This window comes from Apodemus sylvaticus, chromosome 14 (genome assembly GCF_947179515.1).
Source record: "Apodemus sylvaticus chromosome 14, mApoSyl1.1, whole genome shotgun sequence".
Lineage (NCBI taxonomy): Eukaryota > Metazoa > Chordata > Mammalia > Rodentia > Muridae > Apodemus > Apodemus sylvaticus.
Window position 1 is genome coordinate 74819384 of NC_067485.1, and position 16236 is coordinate 74835619.

Here is a 16236-nt window from a genome sequence, read left to right on the forward strand (position 1 = left end):
CAGTGCGCCCGGACCTCCCGCGCACGCGCAGTGAGCCCCGTCTGCCCGACCTTCAAGGTTCCACCATGTTCTCGCGGGCGAGTGTTGTCGGGCTGTCGGCCTGCGCCGTGCAGCCGCAATGGTAGGACCAGATCGGGAGGGATGTGGGGCTCGGGCTTGCTGCAAGGCAGGAGGGATGGGGCTGCATGCTCACCCCTGGCGGAGGAGGGCCCCCAGCTCTTGCACGTCCCGGCCGCTCGGGCCGCGGGAGTGTCTGCAGAGCTGGAAGGTCGCGTGCTAAGGCCTGGGGTCAAAGGGAACAAGGTCACGGCCAGGTCCCCTGAGACTCGAACGGCCGTCTGGGACCGCAGGACCCGGGCCGGAGTCGGATTGAGCGTTGGAGCCATCTGGGTTTCGACCAACTCCGTACTTCCGCTCCGCACCCGGGGGCACAGCTTGCAAAGTCCTTAGGAAGGCCGTGCGGGTGAAGGGGAGACCGGACATAGAGCTTAGGGAACGTCGAGGTGTAGCTTTTGTCCTTGTCGCCCTGTGGAACACGGCGCTGGTGAGCAGCGCGACCCTGCAAGCTGTGATGGCCAGCCCGAGCTCTTTGGCCGGGCACTCACTGGGTATCCATCCGGCTCTTTGCTGGGTACAGGAGAAACGAAGGAGCTCAAAATCAGCCCCCTCCTGAACATGCTGGTCGCCTTGGTGCTAAAGGGGCTTAAAAGAATCTGCCGATGAGGAACAGAAGGACATTGCCGTGGTCAAAACGCCCTCGCGTTCAAGTAAAACCCCTGCAAGGTCATAAAACTGTCCAAGATCCCTCGGTAGGAGGAGGAGGAGGCCTTAATAAAGTTACATTTACTAACCACCGTGTGATAAAGGGATACCATTGGTTTGACAACTTTACATACTAATTCTTTGGGCAAAATAAAATAAAATTGTATAGTAGAATGCCTAGGGATGTCAGGTAAAATGTGACTTTTGGGTGACATTGTATAATAACATGAACTGCTTTGAAGCTAGAGGACTAGAAGAACTGAGGCTAAGGAGACTATTAACTGTGGATGGTGTTTTAGCAATTCATTGGTTTTATGGTATGGAGGATTGTTAAGGCCCTCCAGCACTGAACTAGGGTTTTGTAACCTAGTTTAGGGAAATGCAAAGAACTAGTTGAAATAGTTATTAAGCAAAGAATGTATAGCAATATGCTAAGACTCCAAAGTAGTGAGGAAATTAAATACGATATGAACTATGTACATGAAGAATGTTGGCCAGATGGTGGCGGTGCACACCTTTGGTCCTGGCACTTGGGAGGCAGAGGCAGGCGGATCTCTTGAGTTCTAGAGAATCCGTGTGTGTGTGTGTGTGTGTGTGTGTGTGTGTGTGTGTGTGTGTGTGTGTGTTTTGGGGTGTTGTTAGATTAACCTTGGAAGTCAGGTTGGGTTCCTTATATGGAAGTCAATAGTTGAGTTCTCAGTTGTGTCTCCAGCAGCTGGTAGACATTTGTGGAGTACCTGCCCTGCACCAATTGGCACCACTTAGGTGTTAAAATGGGAAGGGTCTTTGAGCTTCTGGGAAAGTTGTTGACATCCAGTGGTACTCAGCAAACGTCAGCTCTTTCTGGTGTTTGTATATATGATATTGAAAAGACTAGTCTTTTATCAAGTGTAGTGAGGCCATTGCCAGAACTTGATAAACTTCACACATTTGCTTGAGAGTTAGCGAATGCTGTCTTCCTTAATTCTACCCTGCAACATTACGAGCTCCCAGCATTCTTTCCAGACTGCTAATTTGTTCATAGGCATCGATCCCGACTCCTTCCTATACTGACATGAAGTCTTCAAATAACACTGTACGATCAAAGAAGATACTGAAACTTTCCCACGGTCCACTTGCTTCGCCATCAACATGTTTGGTATTGCCAGGTTTCCGTACCAGCCTCCAGAGGATGAGAAGGGACACGGTGCAGTAGCTGACCCTTTATCCTCTCAGTGCAGACTCTTCTCAGGGTGGAATCTGTTAAAGTAAATGATCCCTAAAGGCTCAGAAGGTGGCCCGAGAGGCACACGCTTAGCATCCTGAGTCTGGCTCTAACTCCCACACACAGTTGAAGAAGAGAGACAACTCCCAAAAGTTGTCCTTTGACCTCTACCCTTGAGACTCAATATTCCATGTTTTTTTCCCCATAATATTTTTAAGCAGTCAGGTCCCTCGTGGCCCTTCAGTGATAAGAGTTGTGGTATAGACAGTTGTCTTGAGCTAAAGGAAGCAGAGCCGTAAAAGCCCCTGAAGGCTTAGGAAGTGGTCATACGCACTGCAGAGTTAGAGGGCATGTCCTCACCATACCCTCACCATACCACAGACGGACTGGAAAAACAAGAGCATCGCACTGGTCCACATCCGGTGTGCAGCTCAGAATCGTCCACACAGTATTGCATTGTGAGGAACTTGTGTCGGTTCAAGTGAAGCCTGTACCTAAACCTAGACTTCCTAACTACATCTGGGGTGCTGGGGAAAGGAAACAATGGAAAACAAAGACAAACCGCTCATTGGCGCTGCCTTTGTTGTGCCGGTTCAAGGTGGGGCTAATAGAACCGTCACAACAGCTGATGTGCTCATATCACATAGTTTGTCATATAGTCCAGTATTCCAAGTTTGATCTTTTCTATATTTTTACAACCAAACCTAGTATTTTTGTTGTTGTTGGGTTTTTTTTGGTTGGTTTTTAGAGACAGGGTTTCTCTGTGTAGCCCTGGCTGTCCTGGAACTTGCTCTGTAGACCAGGGTGGCCTCGAACTCAGAAGTCCACCTGCCTCTGCCTCCCAAGTGCTGGGATTAAAGGCGTGCGCTACCACCACCTGGCTAGTATTTTCTATATAGTCTATTTCTTCCTGGTTAAATTTCTTTCTCTATGCCTAAAGTTTGATTTTTTGGGGGGTGGGGGGATTGGTGGTTTTTTTTTTCTTATTTTTTTTCTTTTTCTTTCTTTTTTTTGGGGGGGGTTGTTTGGTTTTTAATTTTTTCTAGTGCTAGAGACTCACCCCAGGGCCTTGAACATGGTAGGCAAATGCTGTTCCAGAGGGTTGCATACTCCAATTTATATAAAACAACTGTTTTAGCTAAATATTCTTACAATTATAAATGCCTAACAGCAAAACTGAGACACAAAGCATACAACATTCTCTAATCTGCATTTGAAAATTATAATTAAGCCGGGTGGTGGTGACACACGCCTGTAATCCCAGCACTTGGGAGGCAGAGGCAGGTGGATTTCTGAGTTCCAGGCCAGCCTGGTCTACAGAGTGAGTTCCAGGACAGCCAGGGATACACCTGTCTCAAAAAACCAAAAAGGAAAAAAAAAGAAAATAAATTATAATTCAGAGAAAAGCACATTTTCAGTGCAGTTTTAGATTTGTCTGGCGTTGGACATAAAGTATGGAGAATTCATATCCCTGCCCACCACTTAGAGCTGTCCTCCCCTCCCCCCCAGCCGTGCTTAATATTGTGTATTATAGTGGTGTGGTATAGTGTAGTGGTTCGTTAAGGTTCACTCGTTTTGTGGGTTTTATATATTGTCACATATTTCAGAGCTATCATGATGGCTCAGAGGGTAAAGGCACTTGCCACCAAGTTTAACCTGCGTCTGGTCCCCAGAACTCTGACAGTAGCTGGAGAGGTCCAGCTCTTCCTGAGCCCCTCTTGATTTTGGCACGTGCCTTGTCACTCACATGGCGTGTATACAGAGTGGTTTCTGGTTTGCTTTTGAATTTAAAGAGGTTTAAGGGCTGGAGAGAAGGCTTGGGGGCTAGGAGCATTGCCTGGTCTTCCCAAGGACCCGGGTTCGGTTTCCCAACAGGATGATAGCTCACAGCTGTGTGTAACTGCAGTCCCAGAGGCCCTATGTCCTCCGTTGACCTCTGCAAGGGCCGCATGGACATGATGTCCTGACAGCCTCCAGGCAAAACTCATCCAGCTAACATACATTTTAAAAGAATTTTGAAGAGGTTTATATTTTATGAATAAGTCTTATCGAGAGAGATATTTTGTAAAGATTTTAATTTTATAAAATCCAATCTCAGGTTTTTTTCTACTGTGCTGTTTGTCTTCCAGAAGCTTTAGGTCTGTGATCACTTGGTTATAGGAGTAGGATCATTGTTTAGATGAATGTTTGTGTGGAGGTTTGAGTGCCCAGCTCCTGTCCACTAGCCAGCCTTAACTACTGTAACTGTAAGTCTCCAGGCAGGGCCCCACCCTCTCTTCTTCACTGTTACTCATGGCTGTAGAACACATGCGTTCCCGTATCAGCTTTAAGATGGTCTGCCAGTAGCCTGTGCTTGGGATTGTGTTGAATTGTATCAGTTGCAGAGAATTGGGTTTTGGCAGTGTTGCTTTTGTAGCTGTGAGTCTTCATTTAGCTGTGAAGTCTTCATTCATGTAATCTTCGTTTATTTAAAAATTTAATTTCATTCTTCAATATTTTGGCTTCCTTTATATACATACCTACTTACATTTTTGGTGCTTTTATATTGAAAAAATCAGATTTATTGCTTAACTTCTTAATTGTCTTAATTGTCTTCTTAACCTCATACTGGCACTGTTTGTACTGGTATGATTCACCATTGGTTTTTGCAACTTTAAAACTGGAGATTTAGCATATTATTTCATTTCATATATGGGACTTGAACACCAAGGGTTTAGTATCTATAAAGGGTCTATAAAAGCTAAACCCTGTGATTGCTGAGGGTATATGTAAAAGCAACTAGCTTTTATGTATATTAACCTATCTGCAACCTCGCTAAAGTTGCTCTTTCTACGCGCGCGCGTGTGTGTGTGTGTGTGTGTGTGTGTGTGTGTGTGTGTGGACTGTGCTACGACTGAGGCTGGAGGACACTGGCATCCCAGCTGCCTTCAAACAGCTTCTTTCACTGAACCCGGAGCTGGGCTGCTGGGAGCACGCCCTAGTCATCCTCCTGTTAACACTCCGCCCACCGGCTCTGTTACATAGGTACTAGGTACTCGAACTCAGGTCCTCACTCAAGGGTAACAGCTTTGCTCCAAGAAGTATCCTGGCAGTCAGAAGCCAAGGAATACCCAAAAGTCCCACTGCCTGCCCCTAGAGGTGTTGCAGGTGTGGCTCCTGTGTCACATGTGCGTCAGTAGGTGGCTGAGAGGAGAAAGGCTATGTCTACGCTCAGTGTTCTGACCTATGGACGTCTGAATGATTTGTAGCCTAACATTCTCTAACAAAAGCAAGCCTGAGCCCACCACTAGGCTGGTGGCAGGCAAGCCAGGCAGCTCTGAGGACCGGAAGCCGGCTGGAGACTAGAAAGGCCCCTAGACAGGTGGGCACGTGGGTGAACCAGTAGAGGAGTGAGCCTGACGGACGCCAGACTAGGCCATGGGGCCCGGAAAGGGAGCGCGCCTGAGATGAACACCGGCCTGCTGGGGGCATGCCGTGCTCCAGGTGACTCCTGCCTGGCACCATAGTGCAAGAGCACAGCAGACTGAGCTCACTCCTGAAAAGACCCCAGACACTCAAGAGACCTCTAAGATGAACAAGTAAGAAGAGGTGGAGAGATGGAAGAGAACCGAGGATGTCTATGAAGAGAGGCAGAGGCGGGGTTGGAGACTGAAGGTAGTTAGAACAGCCTGATGGGATCCTGGTGATGCTGCCTGGGACCATGATGGGGTTCTGGCCTGTGCCGACACACACCCAGACGTGTCCCCGCACTAGCAGGTGTCTGTTACCACCGAAGGCCAGGTGGATGCCCCTGGTCTGGTCTGCCACTGGAGACCTGTTGATGTCTGAGGGCTGTACAGAACTGACCCCGCCCCTCCCCTGGGCCTGGAGGGAGAGCTGGCGCTGCTGTAGCCAGCTGCAGTACTGAGAGTTTCTGGTTGCCCTTGGCTATCTGAGGAAGGGAGCGTGCGAGCGTGGCCCTGTCACTCCTCCTCCTGTAGTGGGTGGCATGGGTGAATCGTGCCCTCTTCACCCCTCACCACCTACCGGCAGGAGACCTAGCCTGGCCTCATGAGAGTAGGAGAGCCGGTCCTGCCTGTTGTCTACCATGTGGTAGTGTCCCCCTCCCTCGCCCCTTGTTACCTATGGTGGGAGACCTGGCCTGGGCTCATGGGAGCAGGAGAGCCCGTCCTGCCCCTGCCTGCTGCAGCGCAGGAAAGCAGGCCCTGTACCTCGCCTGGGTTGAAGAGTAGCGCTAGTCATGCATGTGGGGGCTGCTTCTAGATTGCCGGGAGGTGGGGCAAACAGGGAGAGGCACCCGCCTCTATCCCTCAACATCTGTGGCAGGTGGGAAAGCTGGCCCCAGGATGAGGAGAGTGGGGGAGCGGGCTCTGGTTGCAGTGGTTGTGCTGAGCCGGCCCCAAGGGCGCGGGAGCATGCGCGCATGGCTTTCAGGTGGTCCCCCCCAACATCTACCCCACTGGAGTGACGGGGCGGGCCTATAAATCCAAAGCTACATGATCTCTATGACACAGGACAACGACTGGGAATCAAAGAGGAGTCCCAGTGAGGTTCTGGTATTGGTAAGAGTAGCAGAAGTCAGAGGCCTCATACTAGACCATGAGTCATTGCAATGAACATTTGCAAGCAGAGAAGTATAGACAAAGGAATTTCGTGTATCGCGCATGTGTATCGTGCACTGTGTGTGATACAAGACAGCCTCCATGAGATTTTTTTTTCTGTTTGAGGGGGCTGGAGGGGAAGGGGAAATGAGTGGGATTGGGGAGTATGATGTGAAGTTCACAAAGAACTAATTAAAAAAGTTAAAAAATTCTTTTTAAAAAGTCACACTGCACAACAAGCCCCGCACAAGAGATTTACTGGAAGGGAAAAACCCAGGAGAGTGGCAGCCTCTGCTCGGACGAGGAGCCACTGAGTGGAAGGCAGGCTTTGTGTAGGGTTTCTTGGTTGGAGTGGAGCTTTCCAGAGCGAGGGTTGGTGGGTACTGTTCCTTGGTCCTGGGCTTGGGCTTGGAGTCAAGGTCTGGGTGTTCTTTCCTGGGCCTTTTACCCTACAATATACACGTGTATATTCCCGAATACAACTCGTTGAGTTTGTCTGTTTGTGTGTACGTTTTCGGGGCTGACCATTTGGCACTGGATAACCAGTTGATGTGTTCGTCCCTGGGGCTTCCTCTCGGGCTCCAGGTCTACTCAGTCACCTGTAGTTCTTTGTGTGGGGTTGCAGCCTCATGGGGCTCCTACCCCCTGAGCCATCTCTCTGGCCACACAGTGGTTTGTTTCCCCCCTCCCTCCACTCCAGGTTCTTTGGGAATGTCTAACTAGGCAGTTGTGCCATCTATAGAGATGAGTTTTTCTTTTTGGTTTTTAACTTGCTGCCTTCGCTGTGATTTGGGCTTAGAGGGACTTCTTAAGATTGTTCCCAGATTTGGGGGGAAAGCTAGTTTCTTACCATAAAGTTACAGGTTTTGCTTAAGGAAGTTTTCTGCCCTGTTTTCAGAGGCTTTGTTGTGAATTGGTGTTAGATTCTGTTTGATTCTGTATCTGGTGATGTTTTCTCTTTGGCCTGTTAGTATGATGGGCCGATGTTATTTTTAAATAGTAAACAAGCATTACTTAGCTGAAATAAGCCCTACCTGGTCATGGGGTAGAATTTTTAAAATATTTTTGTTCCTACGTTCATGAGAAGCGTTAGTGTCTGTGTTATTTTTGCGTTTATGTAGCTCCATTGTTAATACTTTCTTTGTAAAATTGGAAAGCTTTCCTCTACTTCTCAGAACCTCAGACTTCTACCTGAACCCTCAGAACCACTCTAGTTTACAGTAGACTTCTCCATTTAGCCCTGGTCTTCAGTGTCTGACGCGAAAATCAGCGCCAGAGTCCGCGGAAATCCATACATAGAGAGCCCCTGGTTCTCATTCCTCTGAGAGTGTGTTCACGGGTAGTCTCAAATTTACTTCGCCTACACCACATGCCAGAGTCCATCCCATCCTCATTTCCTGCTGGGGACTGCCATCTGAGATCTAATTTGTGGGCTTGTAAACTTCTCTTCCTTACTTTCGGATTGTTTTTGATTCCTAAGATATGGCAGGGGACTCACCGCTGGTACTGTAAGCCTGGGAATAAGCTTTAGTAGGACAGCTGCTGCTAGTGCCTTGCTAAATGGGTGTGGGCTGCCTGCAAAACCGCCTCCTAAGTACTTACGGTGCCCAGGGGTGAGTGCCGCTGCTGGGCAGGCTAGCCCGTGAGGGTGCCGCTCAGCTCTAAATGGGATGTCTGTAGCACTCCCTCAGAGCTCAGGGTCCTCCCCAAGGGATAGAAAAGTGTAGGAGCCCTCTGGAGTGGAGTGTCGTGGATCTGTCTTCTGGCCTCGCCCCACTGTGGTACTCTTGGGCACGGTGATGGCCTCCCCGAGATAGAGCCTTTCGCATTCATCTTGGAGGAGCCGCTCCATCTCAGGGTAAGACTTGGCAGTTAACTCTTGCCAGGTGGGAGGAGCTCACAGGCCCCGCCCCTTCCTGTGGCTCTGCAGGCAGTTAAGGGGGGAGTAAGAGACATTTTTTTCAGTGGTGCGGGCACTGGTAAGTTGCTCTTGATCCTCTTAATAGTCCCTTATTCCTGCTCCCTAAGGAGCCCTAGTTAAACTCGCTGGTTCGCCCGAAAGGAGCCGGGGGTGGAGGATGCAGGAACAAAAGACATGGAGTGGAAGGACGATTAATTGGGAAGAGGAAGTGGGAGGGAGGAAGGAGAGGATGATGGGATTTATAGTGTTGAAAATCCGTTACATACATGTCTGTAAATTCATAATGAAACTTGTTACTGTCTATAATTAATATATGCTAATACAAGTGCCAAAAAGTCAAGTTTGGAACAAATTCTGCGGGATGTGTAGGTTAGGGTGTGGGCTCATATAGGGTATAGCTTTGCATTGTGGATCTCTGCGCACTCCTGTAACGGTAGAAGCTGTCATATTTTTCCTAATACCTAATTTTAAAAGAAAGAAAAGACTTTAATGGAAACAAGAAGACTTTATTGAGAGTGGTGTAAACCGTCAGCATGGACAGACAAACGTGGCAGGAGCATCCCGGGCTGTAGCTGTTGGAACCCTGAGGCCCTGAGCCCACTCTTTACACTTGCTATTGGAGGGTTTAGAAGGGTTTTAGTAGTGTGCTAGCGGGGACTCTGTGGGAGCATTTTGATGGACGTGTCTTCGTCATCCGTACTGCTCATTGCCTCTCTTGCTCCACGTTACCCCCATTGTTTTCATGCTGAGTGTGCCTGCCTGCACAGAAACATGCATACATGTGTGTATATATGGATGTAAAACTCCTAGGCCATCTATAAAAACATTATTTAAGATGTTAAACAGTTAACATTCCAACACAACCTGTGGCCCTCACTTCCCCTAACAAGACTTTGTCCTTCAGAAGTGTATTCTGAAGGTGCCCTTCTTGGGTCCTCTCTGCACAAACTAGCTGATGGGTTACTTTTTAGCATAGCTTTGACTCCCGGTATTAGTAGCATCCAAAGATTGAAATGTTTTGTTTTTCTTTTTGGGTTTTCAAGACAAAGTTTCTCTGTGTAGCCCTGACTGTCCTGGAACTTGCTTTGTAGACCAGGCTGGTCCCCCAACTCAGGTAGATCTGCCTCCTGAGTGCTGGGATTAAAGTCATGCACTACCATGCTCGGGTAGAAGCAATGTTTAATGTTTACTCCTAGGATTGAGGTCTCAGTTTATGGGACATTTCCTTTAAGTCTTAATTATTCTTACTTTTCTGTATTGACACTCCAGTTTTAAAGACAACAGATATTTTATTACACTTTCTGTAAATTGAGTTTTTGTGAATCTTGTCTGAAATAATGTTCAGAGGAAATGATTTGTTCACTAACCCCAAATGTAAAAACTTTAGGAAATGTTTATTGATATGAAAAAATTGTCTTCAGATTTTCAAGTTAAAATAAATATTTGGGGTCACTCCAGTGTGATAGGCTTGAGTGGAATTTCTGTTGTTGGTTTCGTTCTACTTTGTTTTAGATAGGGTCTCGCTATCTAGCTCTTGCTGTCCTGGAACACACTCTATAGACCAGGCTGACCTGGAACTCAGAGATCCACCTTGTCTGCCTCCCAGTGCTGGGATTAAAGGCATGCCTGGCTTGGCTTAAGTATTCTTTTTAGTTGCATCGTAGGGGTGGGTTGCATATCTGTCCTGAATTTTAAGTGTAATTAGACAGCCTAACAATGGGAAAGATTTTACTGCCTTTACTGAAGTAAAGTTAGCAGGGGTGTGGCAGTAGAAATCCAGGGTTGGGGAAGCCATCTGTGGGGTTGGTACTTTAGGGCTTGCTGTTCGTGCTAGAGTATAAACATGCAAACATTTATATTCACAGACACTCTTTACTGTATCTGATAGTCTGCCTATAGAATGAATTAAAGTAAGCATTAATTGATGACGCTTGTGTGGCAAAGCTACTGAAGAACAAAAGAACTCAAGTGAATTTTAATTCTTTATCCTTAGGATCCAAGTTCGAAACATGGCAACTCTGAAAGATAGTAAGTATATTGTCTCTCTCAATATGCAACTTAAGACAAACTAAAGTTTGACAAATAGAAATAAAAAAGGATTTCTTTATTAAATATAAGTACACTGTAGCTGTCTTCAGACACTCCAGAATAGGGAGTCAGATTTCATTATGGATGGTTATAAGCCATCATGTGTTGCTGCTGGGATTTGAACTCAAGACCTTTGGAAGAGCAGTTGGTGCTCTTAACTACTGAGCTATCTCTCTAGCCCCCTAGAAATAATTTTGGTTTTCAAGACAGAGTTTCTCTGTATAGTTCTGGCTGACCCGGAACTTGCTCTGTAGACCAGGCTGGCCTCGAACTCAGAAATCCGCCTGCCTCTGCCTCCCAAGTGCTGGGATTAAAGGCGTGTGCCACCACCGCCCTGCTTAGGCAGGCAACATAGTCTAGCACATTAAGGTTCTAGCCACAAAACTTAAGGAAGGAGCCCAGTGGAAAGCGCCAACTCCTGCAGTTTGTCCTCTGATCTCCACATGCACACTGTGGTACTCGCCCACACATGCACTCATGCAAAATAAGTGTGTATATATAATATGTGTGTGAATATACATACTTATAGACATACTTATATACATACATGCCACATTAGTGTCTTAAAAAGAGTTGACAAATTAGTTTACATTGTGTATATTGTTTTTTTTTTTGAAAGACCATATGAGATGACACAAAAGAATGTTGGTCTTTATTGTCTGCACAATAATGTAACTAGTATTTCAGTGTGTTTGTATTAAAACAACTAAAAATAGTGTGAAGTAACAAGTAGGTTGTCCAATTAATATCATATGTGTATGTAATGTTCATTCCATATCTTAAGGCCTGTCTTCTTGATGGCTCCTGACTAGTTTGTGCATTTAGATTAGATAAGAACCAGCTGCTTGTGCTAATTATTCTGCTTGGCACTTAGTAGAACCTCTGAATTCACAAATGATGGTGTACTGATGCCTCCTTTGTCTAACATGACACTTCGATCTTTTAGTTACCAGGAGACTGAAGTCCATCAAAAACATCCAGAAAATTACCAAGTCTATGAAGATGGTGGCAGCGGCCAAGTACGCTCGTGCTGAGCGGGAGCTGAAGCCAGCTCGAGTGTACGGGACAGGCTCCTTGGGTGAGTGGGGGGGCCCGCCTGCCACGCAGAGGGGTTGTGCTCACAGCGATCTGCTGGGTAGTTTTATCTACTTTAAAAAGACACTGGGGGAGAAGGAATCCCAATTGGGGGATTGTCCCCTTGAGGTTGGCCTGTGGGCATGTGTGTGTGACTTCTTGACTGCTAAGTAGGCTGGGCCATCCCTGTGCAGACAGACCTGAGCTGTAGTAAAGTGAGCAGAGAAAGCCAGAAGTTCTTGCCTCCAGGTCCCTACCATGGCTTCCTGTGTTGTGTTTTATAAAATGACGGCAGTGTTGGTGTGGTGGAAGGGAGGGCCTAGGCAGGCTCATGCAGAGGCATCCCTCTGAGGAATCAAGGCTTGAGACAGACAGAGTTTATTGGTGAGAAGGGAAGGGGCGGGGGAGAGAAAAGAAGAGACGAAAAGAGAAGAAAAGGAGAGAAAGCAAATTCTAAGAAATTAAATGGCTGTTGCTAGGTAACTTTGGCAGAGCCTGCAGACCCCCAGGTGATGAACTGTTGCTTGGAAGTGAAAAATCAAATAAAACCTTTCCTCAAGTTGGTTAGTTCCTGGTGTATCACAGAGGCCAAACAGGGATTCTTGGCATGGAGCGCTCTCCTGGTGTACTCATGCTTCTGTGTATGTGAACTTACGAGCACATGTCAGTTCTATATGCCAGAGTCTGGGCCATGCTCACAGGAGTGAACAAGAGCCCTCTATGTTTTGCTACAAGGCCTGTGTACTAGCTCTGTCTAGTTAATTTTTAATAACCTAAAACCTTTCCTGAGTCATTCCACTGACAGACTGGGAAATGGTATTCATCCTGTTCCTAGCCATGGACGCTGTAGTAGGACAGCAGGCTGGGAAAGTGACTGGGAAAGCACATCGGTCAAGGACTCAGTGTATATAATCTGTTCTTTTTTTTTTTGTTTTGTTTTGTTTTGTTTTGGTTTGGTTTGGTTTGGTTTGGTTTTTGGTTTTTTCCGAGACAGGGTTTCTCTGTGTAGCCCTGGCTGTCCTGGAACTCACTCTGTAGACCAGGCTGGCCTCAAACTCAGAAATCTGCCTGCCTCTGCCTCCCAGAGTGCTGGGATTACAGGCGTGCGCCACCACTGCCCGGCATAATCTGTTCTTGATTGCTTTTCTTGAAGAGAAAAATGGCAAGAACTTAGATTTTGTGTTTAGAAGATTTTGTACTGATTTGATTATTTGTCTTAGAGATGAGCAAAATTAAAGAGGTAGGAAGGAAACTTCCCATCTTAACTGCAATTACATTATCCAAATTCTTGCAGTATCATGCTGTCTTTCACAGGATTAAGATGTGTCCCCTGGGCTCCTCAAAGAATCCTTAACTTGCTATGATAAGTACGTGATGCAGCTTTGAATGGGAAGGAGTCCTAGCAGGTTAAGATGGGCGCCCATGGCTCAGTCCTTCTCGGCCTTCTAGCTGCTGCTGCTGCTCTGCAGTGTTTGCCTGTGAATGACTTCATTCTGTCCCTCCTGCAGCTCTCTCACACTTAGAGTGCAGTAGTCAGTGGTCCTCAAGCCTCTCTGCAGCTTTGTCCCGGTCTCTCCTCCCTGCCCACCCTGCTGCTGATCCTTTCCTTGACTTGCTTTCTGCAGGTCTCCACAGGCCTGCTCCGCAGGCCTCTCAGGCCATCTTTCGCTCCCACCCCTGCTATCTTTCCATATCACTCCCCATACTTAAGCCTTGAGTCATTGTGATAGTGTTCTCAGTTTTTTCGTCTTGAAGGAAAGAATTCAGTGAACAGACAGAAAATATAGACAACAGTTTATTTAGCAAAGCACACTGTCTAGGCACTGGAATGGGCTGCCCATGAGGGCGGTAGAACAGTGGCTTTTCCATTGTGGATTTTGAAGAAATTTTGAGGTAGGCAGCATATTTCAGAGTTAAGAGACAAGATGGAGTTACTAAAGGAAAGTAAAGAAAACTCTGAAGGGGGTTGCGGGGTGGCTGGGTTCCATCTCTCAGGTATTCTCATAGTCCTCTACAACAGTCCACACTGTAAGCAACATTGCTGTGTAGCCAAGGGTTCTTGAAGATGCATCCCTTTTTATTAATGCGTCTGGGTTCAGTTACGTAAAAGCCCCACAGAGAGAGGCCGGAAGGGGTCTCTAGGTCCCGGAACTGAATTAGGTAGTTGCGATCTGCCGGTGCCTTGGGTCTGGGAACCAAGCTCAGGCTCTTGCTCTGCGAGGGCAATGGTGCTCTTTACTGTTGAGCCAACGCTCCAGCCTGGCGTCATTCAGTTCTTGATGTGGCAAGAACAATCTCAAGGTCATTTAAGTATTAAGTCACTTAAGGAACTGCATTCTGGCAGTCACAAGACAAGAAGGTCCAGTTATAGGCTGTCTGGTGACCTTATATCTGCTCTGATTGCTCACAGTCCATGTTTCTTCTTAGGACTAGCTGTTGAGTTATGAGTGCTGGACCTAGATGTGACACTTGTATCTTGGATTATACAAACAGCGTTGGCTGTGTTCAGGACTCTTCTCCTACTCCACCATTCAGTCTGTGATGTGGATGTGTCTGGATACTTTGTGTGTGTAGAAACCAGAGGAGGATGGCAGGTCGGCCTCAGCCAGATCTCTGCCTTGTTTCTTGAGACAGGCTCGTTCAGTTTTGAGTAGTCGGGCTGGCCAGTGAGCCCGGGGCTGGGTAGAGGGATCGTCCATTTGTCTGCATCCCAGCACTGGAGTACGCTGTGCACTGACACTTCTCCTGTTTACATGGTGCAGTCTTCAAGTCCTCATGGCTGTGGGGCAGGCACCTACCGCCTGGGCTGTCTCCTCCCCTAACTCGTGGGGCAGGGTTCTTTTTAACCTAACAATTATAACTTGACCCATTGTGTCCTTGTTTATTATTTGAATGACTGCTAGAATAGAAACATCTTTCCTGCAGGCCCAACACCTAGGACAAAAAAACACTTGCTAAACATAGAAGGGAATGAGAGGAAAAAAGACAGAGAGATTGAAGAAGAGGTGCCTCACGGGCAAGAACTCTTGCACTTCCAGAAGACCCATTACCCCCTTCTGGTTTCCAAGACCACCCTCACACATATGCATGTACATAGACACAAATACATGCACGTACATAGATACAAATACATGACACACATGATAAAAAAATAGACAAGGATTACCAACAGATTCAGAAGCATTAACTGAAATTTCACTTGTTTCCAAGTTGAAGGTACCGTGATCTGTGTATATAGTACTAGCATGTGTATGCATTAGATGTGGGCTGCCTTTTGGGATAAGTTCTCTTGCATTCCTCCATGTCTTTTTAAGCATACACTTCATCCTGCCAAAGGACATTTTACAAGAAAAAAAATAGAACACACATGTCAGATGAAATGGCTTCTTATTTTTAAAGTACTTTATTTACAGCTAGTGAGCTGCTTCAGCCAGTGAAGTCTTGGACGCCTAACTTGCATAAAATGCCAGCCACATTGGACCCTGAAGAATCTGTACAGGGTCTTACACTATAGTCTTGAGCATTTGAGCCACACCTTTGGCTGCCTACAGTTTGAACACTTCTTTCCTAGTTTGCTCAATCAGAAATTGAAACTAAGTTAATGTTCAGAAAGAATGTTCTTTTCAAATCTCTAGCTTATTTGTCTGAAAAGGGAGTCATTTAATTGGTTACCTTTCTTGCTAATAAGGAATCCTTCCTCCATGTCTCTAACCACTGCCTGAGAGAACTGGCAGGTTTCTGTATTGGAGCAATCAGGGCAGAAGCTCCTGGCAGCTTCTGGAGTATTTAAGCTGAAGAGTCCTACTGCCAGACAGTAAATGGACATTAAAATATCTCAACATTGGGGCAGTTGTTTATACTGTGCCAATAAAATAAAATCTAAAAGAGCTGTATGTGTTGTCCACACTCCCTAAATGTTGTAGTTTCATGTTCATTCAGCTTGGGGAGGGGACATATAGGCATAAAAATGTGAGATTCCTGCTCTGTAATGAAAACAGAAGTGGTTTCCGTAAGGCGAGTGCATGTGGTGGCCGTGAAGATGTGGCGTCCTGGCAGAGCCAGCTATTGAAAGCCACCCCGGGTCTGATGGCTCTTCAGTCCCTCAACTTCTTGTTTTCTGTCACAGGTAATTCCTTTTGTAAGGTCCATGTTTCTGTAATCTGACTGAATTTCCTTCTTTGCCTCTACCTCTTGGAAAACCAGACCAGGAAAGTTGGTAAAGTAATGGCAAAAATAAATTCACACCCACAACTTGATATCAACCATTTTTATAACACAGGAGCTCAGTGATACACGGATTACATGAATGGCTCGGTTAATACTTGCTTATTTCTTTAGCTGTGTGCTGGGATTTATATTGGGTAGAAACCTGAGTTACCTTTTGGTTGTATCTAGGCATTTTAGTCAATATCAGAAAAGCTGGCCCCCAATTGATCCTTTGGACCCTTCATAGTGTTCTTCCTGGTTGTAATGGAATAAACACACAAATGCCCCATCATACTCACCAGGAGCCACCCAAGAGACATGCAAAATGGAAATGAACTCATTCCTTTTAAATTAGAGACGGCCACTCCTACGTTTACTAT

At 46.5% G+C, this 16236-nt stretch overlaps 1 protein-coding gene, 1 long non-coding RNA gene and 1 other non-coding gene across 5 annotated transcripts in view; 2 read left to right on the forward strand and 1 right to left on the reverse strand.

Moving 5' to 3' along the window:
* Atp5f1c (ATP synthase F1 subunit gamma) overlaps positions 1 to 16236 on the forward strand; it is a 22573-nt gene continuing 6337 nt past the window's right edge. Inside the window, exons 1-3 of one of the 3 annotated variants that reach the window (XM_052157298.1) lie at positions 1 to 121; positions 10482 to 10516; positions 11523 to 11654. In XM_052157298.1, coding sequence (XP_052013258.1) covers positions 66 to 121; positions 10482 to 10516; positions 11523 to 11654 — 223 coding nt within the window. In that variant the 5' untranslated portion in view covers positions 1 to 65. The remainder of the gene's footprint in view (positions 122 to 10481; positions 10517 to 11522; positions 11655 to 16236) is intronic. The other 2 variants (XM_052157300.1, XM_052157299.1) reach the window with 2 other exon arrangements.
* On the forward strand, positions 5092 to 5223 carry LOC127665299 (small nucleolar RNA SNORA17). Its single transcript, XR_007973353.1, has one exon. It is a non-coding gene; the product is annotated as a small nucleolar RNA SNORA17 (small nucleolar RNA).
* LOC127664998 (uncharacterized) overlaps positions 13433 to 16236 on the reverse strand; it is an 18797-nt gene continuing 15993 nt past the window's right edge. The window contains exon 3 of the long non-coding RNA XR_007973299.1: positions 13433 to 14977. This is a non-coding gene — a long non-coding RNA (uncharacterized LOC127664998). The remainder of the gene's footprint in view (positions 14978 to 16236) is intronic.